Raw genomic sequence first — 24,440 nt, forward strand, 5'->3', positions numbered from 1 at the left:
ATTGTGTCAGAAAACCCTCCTGCACACATTGTACAAAGAACGACCCATCCAATGTACTCGAACTATATCTTTTCCAGTCAATATTAGGAAAGTTAAAGTCTCCCATAACAACTACCCTGTTACTTTCGCTCTTTTCCAGAATCATCTTCGCCATCCTTTCCTCTACATCTCTAGAACTATTAGGTGGCCTATAGAAAACTCCCAGCAGTGTGACCTCTCCTTTCCTGTTTCTAACCTCAGCCCATACTACCTCGGAAGAAGAGTCCCCATCTTGCATCCTTTCTGCCACCGTAATACTGTCCTTGACTAGCAGCGCCACACCTCCCCCTCTTTTGCCCCCCTTTTGCCCCCCTTCTCTGACCTTACTAAAACACCTAAACCCCAGAACCTGCAACAACCATTCCTGTCCCTGCTCTATCCATGTCTCTGAAATGGCCACAACATCGAAGTCCCAGGTACCAACCCATGCTGCCAGTTCCCCTACCTTATTTCGTATACTCCTGGCATTGAAATAGACACACTTCAAACCACCGACCTGAACACTGGTGCCCTCCTGCGAAGTCAAATCTGTGCTCCTGACCTCTCTACTCTCAATCTCCCGTACCCCAAAACTACAATCCAGGTTCCCATGCCCCTGCTGAATTAGTTTAAACCCCCCCAAAGAGTACTAACAAATCTCCCCCCCAGGATATTGGTGCCCCTTAGGTTCAGATGTAGTCCATCCTGTCTATAGAGGTCCCACCTTCCCCAGAAAGAGCCCCAGTTATCCAGAAATCTGAATCCCTCCCGCCTGCACCATCCCTGTCGCCACGTGTTTAATTGCTCTCTCTCCCTATTCCTCGTCTCACTATCACGTGGCACGGGCAACAACCCAGAGATAACAACTCTGTTTGTTCTCACTCTGAGCTTCCATCCTAGCTCCCTAAAGGCCTGCCTATAGACTGATTGCCTATAGACCTATAGACTGATTGCTGGCATATTATTTATCATTCCGTCTGGATAGGCATATGTACGTTTCAGCAATTAAGGCAAACTGACTCTCTCCTCACTTCTACACCACAGTAACAGTAGTGCATATCACATCAATAAAGCAGTGGTAACCATTTTTCAGCAAACCCATATAACGTGCAATTCCGGTCTATAGGTTTTACTTAAATATTACTTGGCATCATTTGGTTGGAATACACACTACAAAGGTTCCTGATTACTGTTTGTTTTTTTATTTGTCAGACTTCTCCCCACTTCTTTTTTCCTGGCCTGCCAGAGGAGAGTTCAGGAGGCGTGAGACTCTCTAGTATATCAACCAAACGGCTGTTCAACCTGAGGAAACCTATAGACTGATTGCTGGCATATTATTTATCATTCCGTCTGGATAGGCATATGTGTACGTTTCAGCAATTAAGGCAAACCGACTCTCTCCTCACTTCTACAAAGATATTGAAGCACCCTTAACAGCTGAGTAAGTGAAGATCAGTAAACTTCACACAGATGGAAAACTAACCCAGGATCTTTACCAAGTAGATGATGTTCAATTAATGCTGAAATAAAACAAATTGATGCAATTTATTTAGCTCACCTGTCAGCAAAATTATTTGAATTTTTATAACACCTTTCATGACCACCAGATGTCCCAATGCACTCTACATTATTAGCAGAGCATATTTCATCAAACCATTAAAGAGTCAAAATGTTGTTTAGCAGAAAATGAAAATCAGAAAATCAACACTTGGGTTACACTGAAGCAAACTTTGTTTCTTCCCTAGAACTGATATACCGTAGCAGAGAGAAAGCCTTACCCTGTCGAATTGTAGGTTCAGCCAGCTGAGGGAGTGTCTGGGTGATTGGCTCAGGAGCCCAGGAGTCTCCCAGCTGAGAGAGAGAGTTCTCAGAGGCAGGCAGCTTGGGGGAGGTAGGGTTGACTGCAGAGGGAGGAGGTGGCACAGGAGACTGAGACAAAGGGACAATGGTGTTTGATAATGCAGCAGCGTGAGAGGATGTCACTGAGAGTGGCAGATGAGATGGAGGACGAGGAGGTGGAGGAGGTGGGGGTGGTGGTGGTGTAGCTTGGACAGGATTTGGGACCTGTTGGGGTAAAATATCTGGTGGACCATTAAAGCCAGTGGGTGATGGTGGCTTCTGGATTTGGATGGGAGTTGGAACAGGAAGAACTGCGCGAGGACCCGTGGCTTTGGCAGGTGGGCTGCTTATAACCACGGGTGGGGAAGGTGGAAGAGGAGAAAAATTTGTGGCGGGCCAGACCACTGGTTTGGGGACTGAGGGAAGAGATGGTGGAGCACTGATGGGAGATGATGGTCCAGGGGTTCTATGGACAGGGCGGGGAACAGTTGCATAATGGGGTAGGACAGGATGGAAGGCAGAACCAAGTGAAGTAGCAAAGCGAGATGCTGAGTGGCGCAAAGGTGGGGTGGGTGGGGTGGAATTAGATGAGGCTAGTGATGCATACTCCGAAACAGAATCAGATGAGGAGGGAGTGAATGATGAGACAGGGACAGCAGACGCAGCTTTTGTGTAAGGAGGCGGAGGAATTGATGGGGGTTGACAGCTGCTGTATTCAGGAGGTGGTGTGTTGTATTCGAAAGATGAGGCTGGAAATGAAATGGAAGCAGCACAAAAAGGAGACAAGAGGAGAGAGAAAGAAGAGAAAAATATGGCTAACATAGCAACAAAGTCAGTAGTGAAAGAAAACCATGTTTAAAAAAGTTGCAGTTTGCCTCATAGGACTGTCTTGGTAAACTGACAGAAATATCAGTTTACTGTAGCTAACTTCCTAAAACAACCTGGAGAAAGACAAAGTAAATCAATATAAGTAAACAAAAATCAAAATCTTCAGTTTAGTTGGGTGACCACATGGCTGGTTCCAGATATTCCTGTTTGATATATTACAGCACAGCAATCATACTTTTTTTTTGTTAAAATTTAGAGTACCCAATTCATTTTTTCCAATTAAGGGGCAATTTAACGTGACCAATCCACCTAACCTGCACATCTTTGGGTTGTGGGGTGAAACCCACGCAAACACGGGGAGAATGTGCAAACTCCACACGGACAGTGACCCAGAGCCGGGATCGAACCTGGGACCTCGGCACCCTGAGGCATCAGTGCTAACCACTGTGCCGCCGTGCTGCCCCTGCAATCGTATTATTTTAAACTGGATCAAAAAAGTCCAGCTTTCAACTGGTTGATTCTGTTCAATAATGAGGAGCTAACTGTTTCTCGACACATGCACAGCACTGCCTAAATGCTTGCTCCTCCTGTTTGAGGCTTGTCAAATAGGACACAACAGACACTAGAGTACAAAAGCTTTAATCAGAGATTCTTTGAATAGATTAATTCCTCACTGGGTTCTAATAGTTTTATATTAGAAAACTTAATCAGTGATCCTCGCTTTCCTTTGAAAAAAGCAGTCTCATTACATTCAATTCTCCACCTCTGTCCAGTTGGCTGATCTCAGCTAGAAAAGCAATGGTGGGCAATAATGGGCCTTAAATATGCCAGGGTGGAGAAGGAAATCCATTTACTGATCAGTATCAAGTGCTTCCTATTGGAAAGTGTATCCTCGTGCGGACGTCAGGTGAGAACAGGACTGGGCAGCACAGTGGCGCGGTGGTTAGCACTGCTGCCTCATAGCGCCAAAGACCTGAATTATGAAAGGCAATTCAGCAAGCATTTTGAGAAGCAGGGGAGAGAGATGATGCGCGCCCTCAAAAAGTCAGTGGAGGATTCTTTGGGCTTGATAAAGGAAACATTGGTAAAGATCTTGGAGACAGTGCGGGAGCACGGTGAGGTGCTGAAGGTGGGAGAAGAGACCCTGTAACGACACAGTGACCAGATAGCCTCACTGGAAGCTGAGTTGTTGATGGTGGAGGACAAGAACAAGGGTCTGAGGGCTAAGATCGAGGACATGGAGAATAGGTCGAGAATGCAGAACCTCAGGATTGTGGGGTTGCTGGAGGGGGTGGAGGGCCCAACTGAGTATTTTGCAAGCAAAGTTTTTTTTAAAATTTAAAGTACCCAATTATTTTTTTTACAATTGAGGGGCAATTTAGCGTGGCAATGCATCTAACCTGCATATCTTCAGGTTGTGGGGGCGAAACCCACGCAGACGTGAGGAGAATGTGCAAACTCCACACAGGCAGTAACCTAAGGCCGGGATTCGAACCCGGGTCCTCAGCGCCGTAAGCAGCAGAGCTAACCACTGTGCACATGCCACCCCTGTTCACAAAGTTGTTGGGGAAGGAGGATCAGATTTCTCCCCTCAAGCTGGACAGCGGCCACCGGGTGAAGCCACGGAGGAAATGAGCCACCTTATTATTAAAGGTATTGAGTGGCGATAGTGTACTTTCATAGCTATCAAAAGAAGGAGAGGGTCCTGTTTGGGGATGTTGTATTATTGTTTATCCTTTTTGTGTACAGATATGGTTCATTGAAATTTATGATTTGTGTTGAGGAAGTATATGTTTCTGGCGGTGGAAGGGAGGCAGAGGACATTGGAGATACGGGTTTTGGTTGTTTTCTGAGAATCCGTGACAGTTCCTGCACCCGGTTTGGGGGGGGGGGGGGGGAAATCCGTGACAATTTCTGCACCCGGTTGGGGGGGGGGGGGGGAATCTGTGACAATTTCTGCACCCGGTTGGGGGGGGGGGGGGGGGTATCCGTGACAGTTTCTGCACCCGGTTGGGGGGGGGGGGGGGGGGGGGGAATCCGTGACAATTTCTGCACCCGGTTTGGGGGGGGGGGGGTATCCGTGACAGTTTCTGCACCCGGTTTGGGGGGGGGGGGGGGGGGGGGTCCGTGACAGTTTCTGCACCCGGTTTGGGGGGGGGGGGGGGGAGAGAATCCGTGACAGTTTCTGCACCCGGTTTGGGGGGGGGGGGGGGTATCCGTGACAGTTTCTGCACCCGGTTTTGGGGGGGGGGGGGGAATCCGTGACAGTTTCTGCACCCGATTTGGGGGGGGGGGGGGGGGGAGGAACCGTGACAGTTTCTGCACCCGGTTTTGGGGGGGGGGGGGAGATCCGTGACAGTTTCTGCACCCGGTTTGGGGGGGGGGGGGAATCCGTGACAGTTTCTGCACCCGGTTGGGGGGGGGGGGGGGGGGGGAGGAACCGTGACAGTTTCTGCACCCGGTTTTGGGGGGGGGGGAGATCCGTGACAGTTTCTGCACCCGGTTTGGGGGGGGGGAGAATCCGTGACAGTTTCTGCACCCGGTTTGGGGGGGGGGGGGGAATCCGTGACAGTTTCTGAACCCGGTTTTGGGGGGGGGGGGGGGGAAATCCGTGACAGTTTCTGCACCCGATTTGGGGGGGGGGGGAATCCGTGACAGTTTCTGCACCCGGTTGGGGGGGGGGGGGGGGAGGAACCGTGACAGTTTCTGCACCCGGTTGTGGGGGGGGGGGGGGGGGGGTCCGTGACAGTTTCTGCACCCGGTTTTGGGGGGGGGGGGGTCCGTGACAGTTTCTGCACCCGGTTTTGGGGGGGGGGGGGGGGGGGGGGTCCGTGACAGTTTCTGCACCCGGTTTTGGGGGGGGGTGGTCTCCTTCTTTTACCCAGTACATAAAGTGTATTCGCAGATTGACTTCTTTATGTATTGGGGAAAAGAGGGAGTATTCCCGAGGTCCTGGATGCAGAAACTGCCACGGATCCACTCCTCCCATCTCCTTCAAGTGTATTCGCAGATCGACGTCTGCATGATGGGAAGGTTTCTGCTGCGGGGGTGAGGAAAGCGGAATATTCCACGATAATTATCTCGGATCACGCTTCACATCAGGTAAATGTGGCACTGGAGACAGGGTTGGCCCAGGGACTGGCATGGAGTCTGGGTGTGGCGCTATTGGCAGATTTGATGTCGAGAAGGCTTTTGAGTAGAATGGGGGTATCCGTTTGCAGTACTGGAAAAGTTTGGGAGAGGGCCTAATTTTGTGTGGTGGGTACGATTGTGGTATAAAGCATCGAAGGCCAGTGACCGCACAAACACCGTGAGCATGGGATATTTTCAGTTGAGCAGGGCAACGAGACAGGGGTGTCATATGTCCCCCTCTAGTTTGCAATAGAGTCCTTGGCTTTTGACTTGAGAGCTTCGGGCAGGGGGGACCTGTCAGCTGACGGTCTTTTACTGTATGCGACAGACCCACTTTGGGTGACACAATGGCGCTGCTGAGACACTTTGGCTCTTTCTCAGGGTAAAAATTGAACTGGGAGAAAAGTACAGACTCAAAACGTTCGCTCCTTTCTCTCTCCACAGATGCTGTCAGACCTGCTGAGATTGTCCAGTATTTTCTGTTTTTGTTTCAGGTTTCAGCATCCTCAGTACTTTGCCTTTACCAGATATCTGGGGATTCAGGTTCCTTGGAATTGGTCCCAACTCTGTAAGTTTAACTATACAAGCTTAATGGGAAGGGACAAGACCGATTTGCAAAGGTGGGATAGTCTTCCTTTGTCCTTGGCAGGTAGGATTCAGTCGGTCAAGATGAATATTTTACCAAGATTTCTGTTCCAGTGTTTGCCTGTTTCTCTTCCTAAGTCCTTTTATGGGGGAAGTCGAGAAATTAATTCTGTCCTTTATTTGGGTGGGTAGAGTGGCGAGGATTCGTAGGACAGTCCTTCAGAGGGACAAGAAGTCAGGGGGGTTGGTGTTGCCGAGCCTGGTATATTATTACAGTCGGCGAATGCGGAAAAGGTGAAATGAAAATCGCTTATTGTCACGAGTAGGCTTCAATGAAGTTCCTGTGAAAATCCCCTAGTCGCCACATTCTGGCGCTTGTTTGGGGAGGCTGATACAGGAATTGAACCGTGCTGCTGGCCTGCCTTGGTCTGCTTTAAAAGCCAGCGATTTAGCCCAGTGTGCTAAACCAGCCCCATAGGTGTTGGGGTGGTGTGGGGATCTGGATGCTACCTGGGTACAGCTGGAGTCGAAATCATGTAGGGGGTCAGGGTTAAGGGCACTAGCAACGGCCTTGTTCCCGTTCTCACCAGTGAAATATTCAATGCTTGTCTCCACCCTGAAGATATGGAGACAATTTTAGCAACATTTGAAATTGAAACTCGGAGGAGGTGTCCATATCAGATTTAGTCAATGGCCGCTTGAAGCATTCTATAAGAATCTTTATAGGTTGGAGCCACCTGCTGAGGGGACAGATGTGAAGGAGTTTCTGGAGGGCTTGGAGTGTCCTAAAGTGGAGGACCCCAGCCCTGGGTCACTGCCCGTGTGGAGTTTGCACATTCTCCCCGTGTCTACGTGGGTCTCACCCCTACAACCCAAATGTGCAGGGTAGGTGAATTGGCCATGCTAAATTGGGAACAAAATAATTAGGTACTCTAAATTTATTTTAAAAAGCGTTTCAAGGTTATAAATCCCCCTCCTTTTATGGCTAGTCCTGTGAGGCAAGCTGTAAATACACAATTCAGAAGATAAATCAATATTAGCTGGAGTAATCATCATCCATTCAGTGAACAAATGAAACAACATCTCTCTAAACAAAAAGCAAACTTTTAACAGAGCTACAGTATCTCTTCTGGGGTCTAATTTACAAGCTTACAGTTTTGAATTTCAAGCTAAAATACGTTTGTTTGTGAACTTTCCAACCAGACATATCTACATTCACAATAAACAAACTCTCATTGTGCATGTTGAAATTACATTTTCTGACCGTTTATGTTTCGACTAAAAAAATTCTTCTCTCACATGCCCTCTGACAAGCCTCATTTCTTAATTGAAAGAACAAGCAATGACACTTGAATCATCTGCAAGGTGTGTGTAGGTGACTGGATCCTGAAACCATGACTCTTAATCTTTGCTCAATTACCCCACCTGGCACCTCTTGTTACTGCAACAGGAGCTATTGCCAGTCATGCATAGGTAAAGTTACTTTAAGAACATAAGAACTAGGAGCAGGAGTAGGCCATGTGGGCCTTCGAGCCTGTTCCGTCATTCAATGAGATCATGGCTGATCTTTTGTGGACTCAGCTCCACTTTCCCGCCCGAACACCATAACCCTTTATTCCCTTATTCTTCAAAAAACTATATATTTTTATCTTGAAAACATTTAATGACGGAGCCTCAACTGCTTCACTGGGCAGGGAATTCCATATCTTTAACCAAGTTGCCAAATAATCATTCCAAACACATTTTAATGAAAGCATACTGTATTCCACTATCTATGTTGGAATCTTTGTAGATCTAAAGATTGTTGAACGCTCAATGAAGGTTAGCCAAGGTTAGAATACAAATTGCATCCGAACAGCCTTCACAAAGCAGCGACTTGAATCATCCTGGCAGTACAAGTGCAAAATTGCAACCTGAGGAATACTACATCAAGAATGACGTGCCATATACCCCAATGTAGATTGAAATCTGGATTGACAATGTAATGCTCTAAAGAGGGATATAATGGTCTAGATTTTGTGTCAAGATTATCAGTGAAGCTCAGTATTGTGGAGTAAATCGGATAGCAACTTCCAAAGTTCACACATGAGAAGTTACCTGAATCTCGAAGTTACTGCCCAAGTTACAGACTGGCATTCTCCGTTTCAAGTCCTCCTCATTACCGTTGCTAGTGAGGATGGAGAGTTTGACGTGTCGTTCGCTGGCAGCCGGATTCTCTATCCCGCCGCTTGTCAGTGGGATTTTCCATTGAAACCACCCCACGCTGCCGGGAACCCACAGCGGGGTGAACTGCCGGCGGTACCAGAGAATCCCCACTGCCAGCGAATGGCCGGAGTATCCCCCCATCCTATTCATCCACAGGTTGAGCTATAACATTTCTGCACTACTAGATTTGTCATCGAAATCCATGTGCGAAGTTGATGTCCTTCCCCACCAAATATCAGTAAACATCCTAAACCTAGTAAGAGCTGGTGTGTTCAGTTGTAAATGAATTTTTACAGCCAATTAGTCAAAATTATTTTCAAACACCCTCTCTGGCTCTGAAAAGTTAATTTTATATGCATGGAGTCTCATCCCTTCCCAATTTAATTCAGGTTGAACCTTTAAAAGATTAATATCCCTGTACTTGTTTCACATTGTCTTTTATTTGTTCTGTTTTTTTTCAAAGTTCTCGCATTTCACTTGCTCATACTTCAGGCATTCTGTTAATCCTATCTTTATTTCCTTCTCCATTTTGCTTAATAGAATTTTAGGAAAAGGAGTAGGCCATTCAGCCCCTCAAGCCCCTGTCCCGCCATTCAATGAGATCATGGCTGATCTGTGACTTAACTCCATTTACCTGCCTTTGGCCCATATCCCTTAATATCTTTGCTTATCAAAAATCTATCTCTGATTTAAAATGAACCAGCTTCAACTGCTGTTTGTGGGGGAGAGTTCTCAAACCTCTACCACTCTTTGCATGAAGAAGTGCTTCCTAACATCTCTCCTGAACGGACTGGCCCTAATTTTTAGACGATGCCCCCTAGTTTTAGAATCTCCAACCAGTAGGAATAGTTTATCTTTATCTCCCCTGACTTTTCCTGTTAATATCTTGAAGACTTCAATTAGATCATCCCTTAACCTTCTAAATTCTAGCAAAAACAGACTAATCTGTGTATCTTGTCGGAACTTAACGCCCGTAGTCCAGGTATCATTTTTGTAAACTTACATTTTACTCCCTCCTAGATCAACATATCCTTTCTAAGGTGTGGTGCCCAGAACTGCTCACAGTACCCCATGTGAGGACTAACCAGGGGTTTGTAAAGCTGCAGCATAACCCCTGTGTCTTTATACTCCAATCTTCTAGATGTAAAGTCTAGCATTCTATTATCCCTTTTGATTATTTTCTGCACTTATTCCTGGCATTTTAGTGATCTATGCACCTGAACATCCAAGTCTACTTAGCCATCCACTGTACATAGTCTCTTCCTATTTAGAAAGTATCTTGCTCTATAATTTTTGACCACAAATTAAATATTTTAATTTATATTTCCTCGTGTCAGAGAAGATTCTTCAACCTGATTGGTTGAAGAGCATTGCTGTTGCTTGCTCTGTTCAAATATGTCCAGATTGCCCAACTCTCGCGGGGAAAATTAAGGAACGTTCTGGCATGGGGATGCTGTCAGAGTTTGGGGCCGGTGCAAATGGGAGCAGAGTAGATGCTGCGCATGCACATGATTTAAAAGTCCGAAATATGGGAAAGAGTGTCCTGGAACCTGGAACAGTAGAATCGATTATGGGGCAACCCAATAAATCAAGGGGTGGTTGATCACCCTGGATACACAACAGATGCATTGTTGAGGGCACTGTGCTGAAAATGATCTAATAATACAAGATGCCGCTCAAAAGTCCACAAAAAGTCTGTGGGCAGCTGCAAGCATGATGAACCATGAGTTCTGATCCCTCACTGCTGACTACAAAATCCCAAGCTTTAACTGAAATGCAGGCCAGTTCTGAATCAGTTCACTCTCCAGTCCTTGAACCTGTATAGCAAATCAAATATTAAGCTCTGCATCACAATCCCAAATTAAAACAAACCTTTTTATCACATACTGAACCGAACAAACCTGTAAGTGAAATAGGTCGGAGGGACGGCCAACAAAAAGAGATACTGTAGCTTCAAATCTGATCCATTTACTGTGACCAGCACATAACTTACATTTACCTCTACTTATCACTTACCAGCAGATGACATCCTCCGTTCCAACTCCCACTCCAGCTGTTCTCTCTCGAGCTGTTCTTGATGTTCCCTTTCTTGTCGTTCCAGTTCCTCTTGTTCTTGTCTTTCTCGTTCTTGCCTTTCTTGCTCCATACGCTCATGTTTTTCTCTCTCCTGCTTTTCACGTTCCACCTGTTCCTGTTCAAGCCTCTCTCTTTCCAATCTCTCACGTTCCATCCGCTCACGCTCCAGGCGTTCTCTTTCCAAATCCTTCTGTCGTTGCTGCTCTTGCAGTTGCCTGGAACACACAGGAAGGCACAGTGGATGTTATGCCAAGGCAGAGTTACAGGCCACAAAATTGTAACACAACCTTTAGTACTAAATGTATGAATTGCACTGGCCACTTTGTTCTCTTAAAAAAAAATACAAGACATTCTCTCTCTCTTTACACCAAAATGACAACAACTTGCTCTCAAATGGGCAGCACGGTAGCATTGTGGATAGCACAATTGCTTAACAGCTTCAGGGTCCCAGGTTCGATTCCGGCTTGGGTCACTGTCTGCGCGGAGTCTGCACATCCTCCCCATGTGTGCGTGGGTTTCCTCCGGGTGCTCCGGTTTCCTCCCACAGTCCAAAGATGTGCAGGTTAGGTGGATTGGCCATGATAAATTGCCCTTAGTGTCTAAAATTGCCCTTAGTGTTGGGTGGGGTTACTGGGTTATGGGGATAGGGTGGAGGTGTTGAACTTGGGTAGTGTGCTCTTTCCAGGAGCTGGTGCAGACTCGATGGGCCGAATGGCCTCCTTCTGCACTATAAATTCTATGAAAAATCTCTTGGTTGCCCACGATGCCTTCCCCTCTTTCTACAAACTCTGTACCTTGCACATAGAACATAGAACAATACAGCGCAGTACAGGCCCTTCGGCCCTCGATGTTGCACCGACATGGAAAAAAACTAAAGGCCATCTAACCTACACTATGCCCTTATCATCCATATGCTTATCCAATAAACTTTTAAATGCCCTCAATGTTGGCGAGTTCACGACTGTTGCAGGTAGGGCATTCCACGGCCTCACCACTCTTTGCGTAAAAAACCCACCTCTGACCTCTGTCCTATATCTATTACCCCTCAATTTAAGGCTATGTCCCCTCGTGCTAGCCACCTCCATCCGCGGGAGAAGGCTCTCACTGTCCACCCTATCTAACCCTCTGATCATTTTGTATGCCTCTATTAAGTCACCTCTTAACCTTCTTCTCTCTAACGAAAACAACCTCAAGTCCATCAGCCTTTCCTCATAAGATTTTCCCTCCATACCAGGCAACATCCTGGTAAATCTCCTCTGCATCCGTTCCAAAGCTTCCACGTCCTTCCTATAATGAGGCGACCAGAACTGTACGCAATACTCCAAATGCGGCCGTACTAGAGTTTTGTACAACTGCAACATGACCTCATGGCCCCGGAACTCAATCCCTTTACCAATAAAGGCCAACACACCATAGGCCTTCTTCACAACCCTATCAACCTGGGTGGCAACATATACCAATGACTTCTGGTTCAGTAAAACTTATGAAGTCCTTCTCACTGACATCTGGGGACTGGGACAGCTATTCAAGATACAACTTAATTGTCACACTCTCAACATTATAACCATCTACCAATGCTCCAGGTTCCTCCAGTATCATACCCGAGTATGCTCTATCCCACTAGTAGGACAGATCCACCTCATTGAAGCACAGTGATATTTAGCTGTGGATAAAAGACTCTTTGGGAAAAGACTCACCATTGACCCCTGTAGTCTCATGGCTTCAAGTTAAACGCAGACCAGAAACTCCTGCTGGCAACCAACTATTGCCCTTCCTTATCAGTTACTGAGTCAGTACTCCTTGATGTTCAACATCACTTAGAAGAAGAGCTGAGGATTTTAAGGGAACAGATTGCACTTTGGTTGGGCGAGTTCGATGTTCACCTTCAAATGTGGCCTGACACTAGGACGGATATCGCTGCAAGACTGGGCTTGCTGCAGATGCTAACAATGTCAATACAAAGGAATAACTTCCTTGACATTGCTCTCACCAGTCTGCCTGTTGCACATGTGTCTGTACATGAAAACCGGGTAAGTCTGTGAGGAGATCTAGTCCATCTTTAAAATGATGACATCTTCCATCCTGTCATGTGGAATACCACTCTGCTAAATGGACTTGCTTAAGAGATGATCCAACAGTTAAAAACTGGGCATCCATGGGGCATCAGCAACAACAGAATTGCATATGCATATTAGATCAGCACGGTAGCACAAGTGGATAGCACTGTGGCTTCACAGTGCCAGGGTCCCAGGTTTGATTCCCCACTGGGCCACTGTCTGTGTGGAGTCTGCACGTTCTCCCCGTGTCTGCGTGGGTTTCCTCCGGGTGCTCCGGTTTCCTCCCACAGCCCAAAGACATGCAGGTTAGGTGGATTAGCCATGATAAATTGCCCTTAGTGACCAAAAAGGCTAGATGGGGTTATTGGGTTATGGGGATAGAATGGAAGTGAGGGCTTAAGTGGGTCAGTGCTGACTCGATGGGCCGAATGGCCTCCGTCTGCACAGTTCTATGACCACAATCTGTAGCCGCCTACTCTTGGCATATCCCGCACTACTTCATCACCATCACACCGTTGTTCTCTGGAAGGGGTATAAAAGAACACAAGAAATAGGAGCAAAGGCCATATGGCCCCTCAAGCATGTTCAGTCACTCAATGAGATCTTCCGCACTGTCTGTGCAGAGTCTGCATGTTCTCCCCATGTCTGCGAAGATTTTCTCCGGGTGCTCCGGTTTCCTCCCACAGTCCAGAGACGTGCGGATTAGGTGGATTGGCCATGCTAAATTTCCCTTGGTGTCCAAAAAGGTTAGGAGGAGTTATTGGATTACGGGACATTGTTGAAGTGAGAGTTTAAGTGGGTCGGTGCAGACTCGATGAGCCGAATGGCCTCCTTCTGCACTATATGTTCTATGTTCCACCTTAACTCAACTTTCCTGCCTTATTCCCACATTCCTCCATTTCTTTAGTGTCTAAAATGTATCAATAATGCTGAACAGCAAAAGCAGCATGCTAGAGAGAGCTAGTTGATGGTACAAACAATTGATCAGGTCAAAACTCTGTTGTCCCACTACAAGCAGTTGCGAATGGTGAAGAATTAAACAACCTCATAATTCTCAACAGATGCTTATTTTCATCCATTTCAAATTACAATATCACAAAGCGGCTGACTCAGCAGGTTCCAACAACATCCCAGTTACAATGCTCAAGGCCAGTGCTTCAGAACTAGTTATGCTGCTAGCGAAGTTTCAGCACAGTTGTAGCAATATGGGAAACTGCCCACGTGTGTCCCATCCGCCAAAAGCAAAATGAATCCATCCGGGCCGACTGCTGTCCCATCTGCCTAAATCCAATCAGTAAATTGATGGAACGAGTTGTCAAGCAACACTACTCAGCAATAACCTGCTCAGTCAGACTTCCCTTGCCGCATGTAACGGAGCGGTCGCACGTGTGGGAGCTCCCGACGGAGATCACATTTACAACTATTTTCGCCTGACCGGCAGTGGAACTCCCACCCAAAACTTTTTAACTCGATGATTTAAGTCTCCCACAGTAAGGGGAAGTGCAATCGGTGTAGAACTAGACAACAAAAGAATAAGGAAACAGCTTTGAAAATAGAGGCTTTGTGTGCACTGGGGAAAAGAAAATGACAGAGGCGATTACAACGCAAGGGGCCTCTCCCTTAATCGTGGAAAGTTTGGCTGTAGAACTTGTCATGGCAGTGTCCCTTTAAGAAACGTTTTGCCTTATCACATGGCTTCAGTGATGTCATTGTGTGGGTGGAGCTGGGCTGTGGATCTGAGTTTTACTTTCGCTTTGGTTTGGGACTGTTGTGTGGCTCTGAGTTTTTTGCTTTCGTTTTCACATTTGACTGCTGTATTCAGACAGACAAGTATTTTGGAGTCTCTCTCTCTGCATTTTAAAAGCAGTTTCCAGATGACTTCATAACTTGAAACGTGATAACTGTTTTCTGGAAGGAATTCAAACCTACTGTTTTGGTTAAAGGGTTTTCTAATTTATGGGATGTTGTTATAAAATTGAAACAGTTAAGGGAAATTTATTGAGGGTTAAACACAGAATGCTGTTGTTGTGTGCGCTATTTATGTTGGAAGTTGATAAAAATGTTTACTGTGTGTGTTTATAAAAATGTTAGCTAAATTTGTAGAATAAACTTTGTTTTTGATTAAAAATGCTTAAGGCCTCTGGTGAAGAACACCTGAAAGGTAGGCCCTTGTGCTCCCCATAACCAAAATTAATAAACAGTTGTAGGTCAGGTGAACTCCATGATATCCAATGGAGTTTTCTAAACCCTGGCGCGTTACAAAGTACAGAAACTGCGTTGAGAGGTTTCAGGAGCCCACGAGAAGGTGATCAGCGGGGAAGATTTTTATAGATCCGAATGGGAGGAATGTACTAGTTAGTGGGTGTTAGCAGGTGCACCGGTGTTTCGGTCAATGTGTATGCCCCAAATTGGGTGACGCAGCTTTTATTAATTTTGTTGTTGTCTTTGATCCCGGATTTGGACTTGCACCATCTAATTACGGTTGGGGACTTTAATTGCGTATTAGATTCCTGACTGGATAAGTCAAAGCCTAAGGTGTTGAGGCCTTCTGGGATGGCGAAAGCACCGTTGACCATTGTGGAGCAGATGGGGGGGTGCTGACTCCTGGAGATTTCTGCACCCAGGGGAGATGGATTTCTCGTTCTTCTCACAGGTCCACCAGGTCTACTCCAGGATCGACTTCTTTGTGGGAAGTAGATTCCTGTTGCCATGGGTGGCTGGGGCGCGGTACTCACTGATAATGATTTCTGATCACGCCTCCTATTATGTGGACCTGGTGGTTGTGTTGGGCAATACTCAGATATGTCGCTGCTGGCAGATAAAAGCTTTTGCGAGAGGGTCTGCCCCGCAATTGAGGAGTACTTGATATTTAATAGGAGTGAGGAGATTTCCCCTTCCATGCCGTGGGAGGCATTGGAGGAAGTTGTTGGAAGGTAGGTTATTTATTTTAAGGCGCACAAGGAGAAGAATGAAAGGATGGAGAGACAAAGGTTGGTGGATGCCATCTTGGAAGTGGGTGTCAATATTTGGCCAATCAGACACCGGAGTAACTGGCTTGTAGGAAGAAGCTACAGTTGGGTTTTGGCAGGGTGGCATGGTGGCTCAGTGGTTAGCACTGCTGCCTCATGGCGCCAATCACCCGGGTTCGATCCCGGCCCCGGGTCACTCCCCAGGTGTGGAGTTTACGTATTCTCTCTGTGTCTGCGTGAGTCTCACCCCCACAACCCAAAGATGTGCAGGGTAGGTGGATTGGCTACACTAAATTGCCCCTTAATTGGAAAAAAATCAAAATTGGGCTGCTATCAATGGTAAGGTTGCACCAGGGGCGACAACACTCTTGCGCCTACCGATCTATCCCCCGACCGCACTTTGGGAAATCAGACCATAAGACGGTGCTCCTTCTCCTGGCGTACAAGCATAAACTCAAGTGGGAGAATCAAGCTAAGAAGGTTGTGCAGTGCTGGTCCGAGGAAACAGAAAAGCTCTTACATGACTGCTTAGAGAAATGGGCTGGTCCATATTTAAGAACTCAGCGACCAACTTAAATCAGTATGCCACCACCGTCACAGACTTCATCAGCAAACGTGTGGACGACTGCGTGCCAAAGAAAGCAGTATGTATGTTCCCCAACCGGGAACCACGGCTCAATCGCGAGATTGATTCCCTACTGAAGAACAGGTCTATAGACCATAGAATTTACAGTGCAGAAGGAGGCCATTCAGCCCATCAAGTCTACACCGGCTCCTGGAAAGAGCACCCTACACAAGCCCACACCTCCACCCTATCCCCATAACCCAGTTACCCCACCCAACACTAACGGCAATTTTGAACACTAAGGGCAATTTAGCATGGCCAATCCACGTAACCTGCACATTTTTGGACTGTGGGAGGAAACTGGAGCACCCGGAGAAAACCCACGCACACACGGGGAGAACGTGCAGACTCCACACAGACAGTGACCCAAGCCGGGAATCGAACCTGGGACCCTGGATCTGTGCAGCAATTGTGCTAACCACTATGCTACCGTGCTGCCCCCAGGTCTGGGGCGTTCAAGTCAGACGACCATGACCTATACAAGAAATCCAGGTATGACCCCCGCAAAGCCATCCGAGATGCTAAGAGAGAATATCACACCAAGATAGAATCACAGACAGACTCTCGGCGGTTGTGGCAAGGACTAAACAATATAACAAGCTACAAAGCAAAGCCGAGCAGTATCTCCTGCTGCAGAACTCAATGCATTCTATGCTCAGTTCGAGCAGGAAACCAACAATCCGCTGTCGAGTGCCCCAACAGCCCAGCTTCCGAAGTCAGATCGGCCTTCCTGAAAGTGAACCCTCGGAAGGCGAAGGCCCGGACAGGATCCCTGGTTGTGCACTGAGAGCCTGCACGGACCAGCTGGCAGAGGTGTTTGTGGACATCTTTAACCTGTCCCTACTCCACTCCGACGTCCCCACCTGCTTCAAGAAGACCACCATCATACCGGTTCCAAAGAAGAACCAGGCAACATGCCTCAATGACTACTGTGCGGTGGCTCTGACTTCAATCGTAATGAAGTGCTTTGAAAGGTTGGTAATGAAACGCATCACCTCCATACTCCCAGAACGCCATGATCCACTGCAATTCGCATACTGCCACAACCGGTCCACAGCAGACGTAATTTCCCTGGCCCTACACTCATCCCCAGAGCATCTCCACAACAAGGACTTCTACATCAGACTCCTATTTATTGACTACAGCTCCGCCTTCAACACCATAATCCCAGCCAAGCTCATATCAAAGATCCAAAACCTAGGATTCGCTCCCCACTCTGCAACTGGATCCTTGATTTTCTGACCCACAGACCACAATCAGTAAGAACGAACAACAACACCTCCTCCACAATAGTCCTTAATACCGGGGCCCCACAAGGCTGCGTACTTAGCCCCCTACTCTACTCCCTGTACACACACGACTGAGTGGCAAAACTTGGTTCCAACTCCATCCACAAGTTAACTGACGATACGACCATAGTGGGCCGGAATACGGAGGGAGGTAGAGAACCTAGTGGAGTGGTGCAGCGACAACAATCTCTCCCTCAATGCCAGCAAAACTAAAGAGCTGGTCATTAACTTCAGGAAGCAAAGTACTGTACACACCCCTGTCAGCATCAACGGGGCCGAGGTGGAGATGGTTAGCAGTTTCAAATTCCTAGGGGTGCACATCTCCAAAAATCTGTCCTGGTCCACCCACGTCGATGCTACCACCAAGAAAGCACAACAGCGCCTATACCTCCTCAGGAAAACTAAGGAAATTCGGCATGTCCACATTAACTCTTACCAACGTTTACAGATGCACCATAGAAATCCTATCTGACTGCATCACAGCCTGGTATGGCAACTGCTCGGCCCAGGACCGCAAGAAACCTCAGAGAGTCGTGAACACAGCCCAGTCCATCACACGAACCTGCCTCCCATCCATTGATTCCATCTACACCTCCCGCTGCCGGGGGAAAGCGGACAGCATAATCAAAGACCCCTCACTCCCAACTTACTCACTCTTCCAACTTCTTCCATCGGGCAGGATACGCAGAAATCTGAGAACACGCACAAACAGACTCAAAAACAGCTTCTTCCCCGCTGTTACCAGACTCCTAAATGACCCTCTTATGGACTGACCTCATTAACACTACACCCCTGTATGCTTCATCCGATGCCAGTGCTTTATTTTGGTTTTTGTAAATATAAATTTAGAGTACCCAATTCATTTTTTCCAATTAAGGGGCAATTAAGCGTGGCCAATCCACCTAACCTGCACATTTTTGGATCGTGGCGGCGAAACCCACGCAAATAAGGGGGGAATGTGCAAACTCCACACGGACAGTGACCCAGAGCCGGGATCTAACCTGGGACTTCAGCGTCATGAGGCAGCAGGGCTAATCCACTGTGCCGCCCTCCGATGCCAGTGCTTATGGTAGTTACATTGTATACCTTGTGTTGCCCTATTATGTATTTTCTTTTATTCCCTTTTCTTCCCATGTACTTAATGATCAGTTGAGCTGCTCACAGAAAAATACTTTTCACTGCACCTCGGTACACGTGACAATAAACAAATCCAATCCCAGGAGGTGTGCTGTTGCATATAGAACATAGAATTTACAGTGCAGAAGGAGGCCAATCAGCACATCGAGTCTGCACCGACCCTTGGAAAGACTACCTCACCTAAGCCCATACTTCCACCCCATCCCAGTAACCCAGCAAACCCTCCCAATCTTTTTGGACACTAAGGGCAATTTAGCGTGGCCAATCCACCTAACCTGCACATCTTTGGACTGTGGGGAAAAAATGGAGCACCCAGAGGAAACCGCCGCAGACACAGGGAGAACGTGCAGACTCTGCACAGACAGTGACTCAAGCTGGGAATTGAACCTGGGACCCTGGAGCTGTGAAGCCACAGTGCTAACCACTGTGCTACCGTGCCACCCAGACATTCGAGCGGGTTTTTTATGAGCTCAGGGAAAAGTCTAGTCGCTTATTGCCGCACCAGTTGAGACGACAGGCGGTTTCTCAGGAAATTGCACCGATCAGGGGCGTGGCGGGTGAACTGGTCTTGACCCCAGCCAAGGTTAATGAGACATTTGAGTTGGTTAATCGGAACCTTTAGGAGCCGGAGCCCTGGAGGATGGGTTGTCAATGTTCGGGTTGTTGGACGGGAGAAAAGTTAAGAATTTGAGGCTCCTTTGGAGGAGGTTATGGAGGGTATGAGTTTGATGCAGTTGGAGAAGGTGCAGGGCTGGGTGGGTTCCCAAGTGAATTTTATAAAATATTTGCCGGGTTGCTGGCCTCAGTGCTGATTGAGATGTTTGGCGCAGGTGGCAATTTCCTTGATGGTAACGAAGGATAAAGACCCAACAGAGTGTGGGCCGCACCGCCCCATTTTATTATCCAATACGGATGCAAAGCTGTTGGCAAGGTCTTGGCAAAGTGCATGGAACCCTCCCTCCCTGGGATTATATCTGACGAGCAGATGGGGTTTGTTAAGGGAAGACAGCAGCCAATGTTCGGAGGTTGCATAATCAGGTTTTGTCCCCCTCTTCATCCCTTGAATGTTCGATTATCTTGCTAGATGCGGAGAAGGTGTTTGATAGGGTGGAGTGGGGCTATTTGTTAGAGGTCTTGGGGAGGTTTGGCTTGGACCTAGATTTAATTATAGAGTCATAGAGCCCTACATCACAAAAAAGCTTCTTCAGCCCATCACATCAGCACTGGTAAAAAAACAACCACCTTATTATTCTAATCCCAATTTCCAACACTTGGCCCATAGCCTTGTATGCCTTGGCACCGCAAGGGCATATCTGAATACTTCTTAAAGGTTATGAGGGTCTCTGCCTCCACCAGGGAACATTCCTGCCTGGCGATTTTTGCGCGATGTCCATTCATCTGTTGTCGCAGCGTCTGCATGGCCTCACCAATGTACCACTCTTCGGGACATCCTTTCCTGCAGCGTTTGAGGTAGACAATGTTGGCCGAGTCGCACGAGTATGTACCACGTACCTGGTGAGTGGTCTCATGTGTAATGGTGGTACATCGTGCAACAATCGCCAGGCAGGAATGTCCCCTTCCAGTCGGGGAACACTTCAGCAGTCACGGGCATTCACTCTCTGATCTTCGGGTAAGCATTCTCCAAGGCGGCCTTCAGGACGCGCGACAACACAGAATCGCCGAGCTGGAACTTATAGCCAAGTTCCGCACACATGAATACGGCCTCAACCGGGATCTTGGATTCATGTTGCATTATATTCACCCCCCACCATCTGGCCAAGCTTGCAAAATCCTACCAACTGTCCTGGCTTGAGACAACTCGCACCTCTTTAACCTGGGGTTACCCCTTTCTCCAGTTGCTCCGCCTGGACCACAATTACCCACAATGAGTCACATTCAAAGTATCGTCTTGCATCATTGATTTTGTCTATATATATATGTTTCTGGAACCCACCTCTTCATTCACCTGAGGAAGAAGCAGTGCTCCGAAAGCTAGTGATTCAAAACAAACCCATTGGACTTTAACCTGGTGTTGTAAGACTTCTTACCATTATTTTAGGCTGCAGGTTCCAAACTCTTACCACCCTCTGGGTAAAATGTTCATCCTCACATACCCTCTAAACTTCCAGCCCCTTACCGTTACTCTATGAGCCCTGGTCATTAAGGTCCCTCCACCAAGGGGAAAGGTTTCTTCCTGTCTACTCTATCTATGCCCCTCATAATTTTGTACATTTCAATCATGTCCCCCCCCTCAGTCTTTTCTGCTCCAAGGAAAACAACCCAGTCAATCTAATCTCTCTTCATAGCTAACACTCTCCAGCCCAGGCAACATCCTGATAAATCTCCTCTGCACCCTTTCCAATGATGTCATATCCCTCCTGTAATGTGGATTCCAGAACTACACACAATGCTCTAGCTGTGGCCTAACCAACATTTTATTCAGTTCCAGCATAAATTCCCTGCTCTTAAGCTCTGCCTCGGCTAATAAAGGCAAGCACACTATATGCCTGCTTAAGCACTGTATCCACCAGTTCAGGTAGACTGGGAGCAAAGACTTTATGGTGGAACAGTTGAGGAACAGTGGAGAATCTTCCAAGCGATTTTTCACAGTGCTCAGAAAAGGTTTATACCAACAAAAAGGAAGGACGGTAGAAAGAGGGAAAATCGACCGTGGATATCTAAGGAAATAAGGGAGAGTGTCAAATGAAGGAAAAAGCATATAAAGTGGCAAAGATTGGTGGGAGACTAGAGGACTGGGAAATATTTAGGGGGCAACAGAAAGCTACTAAAAAAAACTATAAAGAAGAGTAAGATAGAGTATGAGAGTAAACTTGCTCAGAATATAAAAACAGACAGTAAAAGTTTTTACAAATATATAAAACAAAAAAGAGTGGCTAAGGTAAATATTGGTCCTTTAGAGGATGAGAAGGAGTTTTAATAATGGGAGATGAGGAAATGGCTGAGGAACTGAACAGGTTTTTTGGGTCGGTCTTCACAGTGGAAGACACAAATAACATGCCAGTGACTGATAGAAATGAGGCTATGACCGGTGAGGACCTTGAGAGGATTGTTATCACTAAGGAGGGAGTGATGGGCAAGCTAATGGGGCTAAAGGTAGACAAGTCTCCCGGCCCTGATGGAATGCATCCCAGAGTGCTAAAAGAGATGGCTAGGGAAATTGCAGATGCACTAGTGATGATTTACCAAAATTCACTAGACTCTGGGGTGGTCCCGGTGGATTGGAAATTAGCAAACGTGACACCACTGTTTAAAAAAGGAGGTAGGCAAACAGCAGGAAATTATAGGCCAGTGAGCTTAACTTCGGTAGTAGGGAAGATGCTGGAATCTATCATCAAGGAAGAAATAGCGAGGCATCTGGATAGAAATTGTCCCATTGGGCAGACGCAGCATGGGTTCATAAAGGGCAGGTCGTGCCTAACTAATTTAGTGGAATGTTTTGAGGACATTACCAGTGCAGTAGATAACGGGGAGCCAATGAATGTGGTATATCTGGATTTCCAGAAAGCCTTTGACAAGGTGCCACACAAAAGGTTGCTGCATAAGATAAAGATGCATGGCAGTAAGGGTAAAGTAGTAGCATGGATAGAGGATTGGTTAATTAATAGAAAGCAAAGAGTGGGGATTAATGGGTGTTTCTCTGGTTGGCAATCAGTAGCTAATGGTTTCCCTCAGGGATCCGTGTTGGGCTCACAATTGTTCACAATTTACATAGATGATTTGGAGTTGGGGACCAAGGGCAATGTGTCCAAGTTTGCAGATGACACTAAGATGAGTGGTAAAGCGAAAAGTGCAAAGGATACAGGAAGTCTGCAGAGGGATTTGGATAGGTTAAGTGAATGGGCTAGGGTCTGGCAGATGGAATACAATGTTGACAAATGTGAGGTTATCCATTTTGGTAGGAATAACAGCAAACGGGATTATTATTTAAACGATAAAATATTAAAGCATGCCGCTGTGCAGAGAGACCTGGGTGTGCTAGTGCATGAGTCACAGAAAGTTGGTTTACAGGTGCAACAGGTGATTAAGAAGGCAAATGGAATTTTGTCCTTCATTGCTAGAGGGATGGAGTTTAAGACTATGGAGGTTATGTTGCAATTGTATAAGGTGTTAGTGAGGCCACACCTGGAGTATTGTGTTCAGTTTTAGTCTCCTTACTTGAGAAAGGACGTACTGGCACTGGAGGGTGTGCAGAGGGGATTCACTAGGTTAATCCCAGAGCTGAAGGGGTTGGATTATGAGGAGAGGTTGAGTAGACTGGGACTGTACTCGTTGGAATTTAGAAGGATGAGGGGGAATCTTATAGAAACATTTAAAATTATGAAGGGAATAGATAGGATAGATGCGGGCAGGTTGTTTCCACTGGCGGGTGAAAGCAGAACTAGGGGACATAGCCTCAAAATAAGGGGAAGTAGATTTAGGACTGAGTTTAGGAGGAATTTCTTCACCGAAAGGGTTGTGAATCTATGGAATTCCTTGCCCAGTGAAGCAGTTGAGGCTCCTTCATTAAATATTTTTAAGGTAAAGATAGATAGTTTTTTGAAGAATAAAGAGATTAAGGGTTATGGTGTTCGGGCCGGAAAGTGGAGCTGAGTCCACAAAAGATCAGCCATGATCTCATTGAATGGCAGAGCAGGCTCGAGGGGCTAGATGGCCTACTCCTGCTCCTAGTTCGTATGTTCTTATGTTATCTGAAGGGACCAGTACATGCACACCAAGATCCCTGAGACCCTCAGTGCTTCCCAGGGTCCTGCCATTTATCATGTATTCCAGCTCTTATAGCCCTTACTGCGAGTGTCCGTATAAACGCTTTAAATTCAAAATACTTCCAACCGAGGAAATGAAATGAAATATGGAAATTGATTATTGTCACAAGTTGGCTTCAAGTGAAGTTACTGTGAAAAGCCCCTAGTCGCCACATTCCGGCGCCTGTTCGGGGAGGCTGGTACGGGAATTGAACCGTGCTGCTGGACTGCCTTGGTCTGCTTTAAAAGCCAGCGATTTAGCCCAGTGCTAAACCAGGCATGGGACAGGGGTGCCCAATGTCCACGCTATTGTTTGCCAGGGCGATTGAGTCCCTGGCCATAGCATTCAGGTCTTCCACAAACTGGAGGGGAACAGAGAGGGGAGGGAGCATAGGGTGTCATAATATGTGGACGACCTGCTGCTGCATGTGACAGACCTTCTCTCCAGTGCAGAGGGGATAATGAAGCTGCTCTGTTCCTTCTCGGGATAGAGATTGAACCTGGGTAAATGCGAATGCTTTCCAGTGAATATTCCAGGGAGGGAAGCTGACTTGGGAAGTTGCCTTTTTTGCATGACACGTAAACAGAGAATGCTGGACAATCTCAGCAGGTCTGACAGCATCTGTGGCGAGAAAGGGGAGCGAACGTTCGAGTCTGGATGACTGTATGTCAAAGCTAGAGAACTGGAAATGGGGTCAGATTTATACTGTAGTGGGGTTAGGAGCGGTGGGGCTGGATAGGGGCCAGTGATAGGTGGAGATAGACAAAGATGTCGAGGACAGAAGATAAAAGGAATGTAAATGGGAGTGATTAAGGCTAAGAAGCGTGCTGATAGTGGCACATTAAGATTTTTTTTTAAATTTAGAGTACCCAATTCATTTTTTCCATTAAGGGGCAATTTAGCATGGCCAATCCAC

At 46.9% G+C, this 24,440-nt stretch overlaps 1 protein-coding gene across 4 annotated transcripts in view; it reads right to left on the bottom strand.

Moving 5' to 3' along the window:
- enah (ENAH actin regulator) overlaps positions 1–24,440 on the bottom strand; it is a 482,877-nt gene that overhangs the window by 100,903 nt on the left and 357,534 nt on the right. For 2 of the 4 annotated variants that reach the window (XM_038798924.1, XM_038798925.1), the window contains 2 exons: positions 10,624–10,898; positions 1,797–2,606 (listed from right to left, as the gene is read on the bottom strand). In XM_038798924.1, coding sequence (XP_038654852.1) covers positions 1,797–2,606; positions 10,624–10,898 — 1,085 coding nt within the window. The remainder of the gene's footprint in view (positions 1–1,796; positions 2,607–10,623; positions 10,899–24,440) is intronic. The other 2 variants (XM_038798926.1, XM_038798927.1) reach the window with 1 other exon arrangement.

This window comes from Scyliorhinus canicula, chromosome 6 (assembly GCF_902713615.1).
Source record: "Scyliorhinus canicula chromosome 6, sScyCan1.1, whole genome shotgun sequence".
NCBI lineage: Eukaryota > Metazoa > Chordata > Chondrichthyes > Carcharhiniformes > Scyliorhinidae > Scyliorhinus > Scyliorhinus canicula.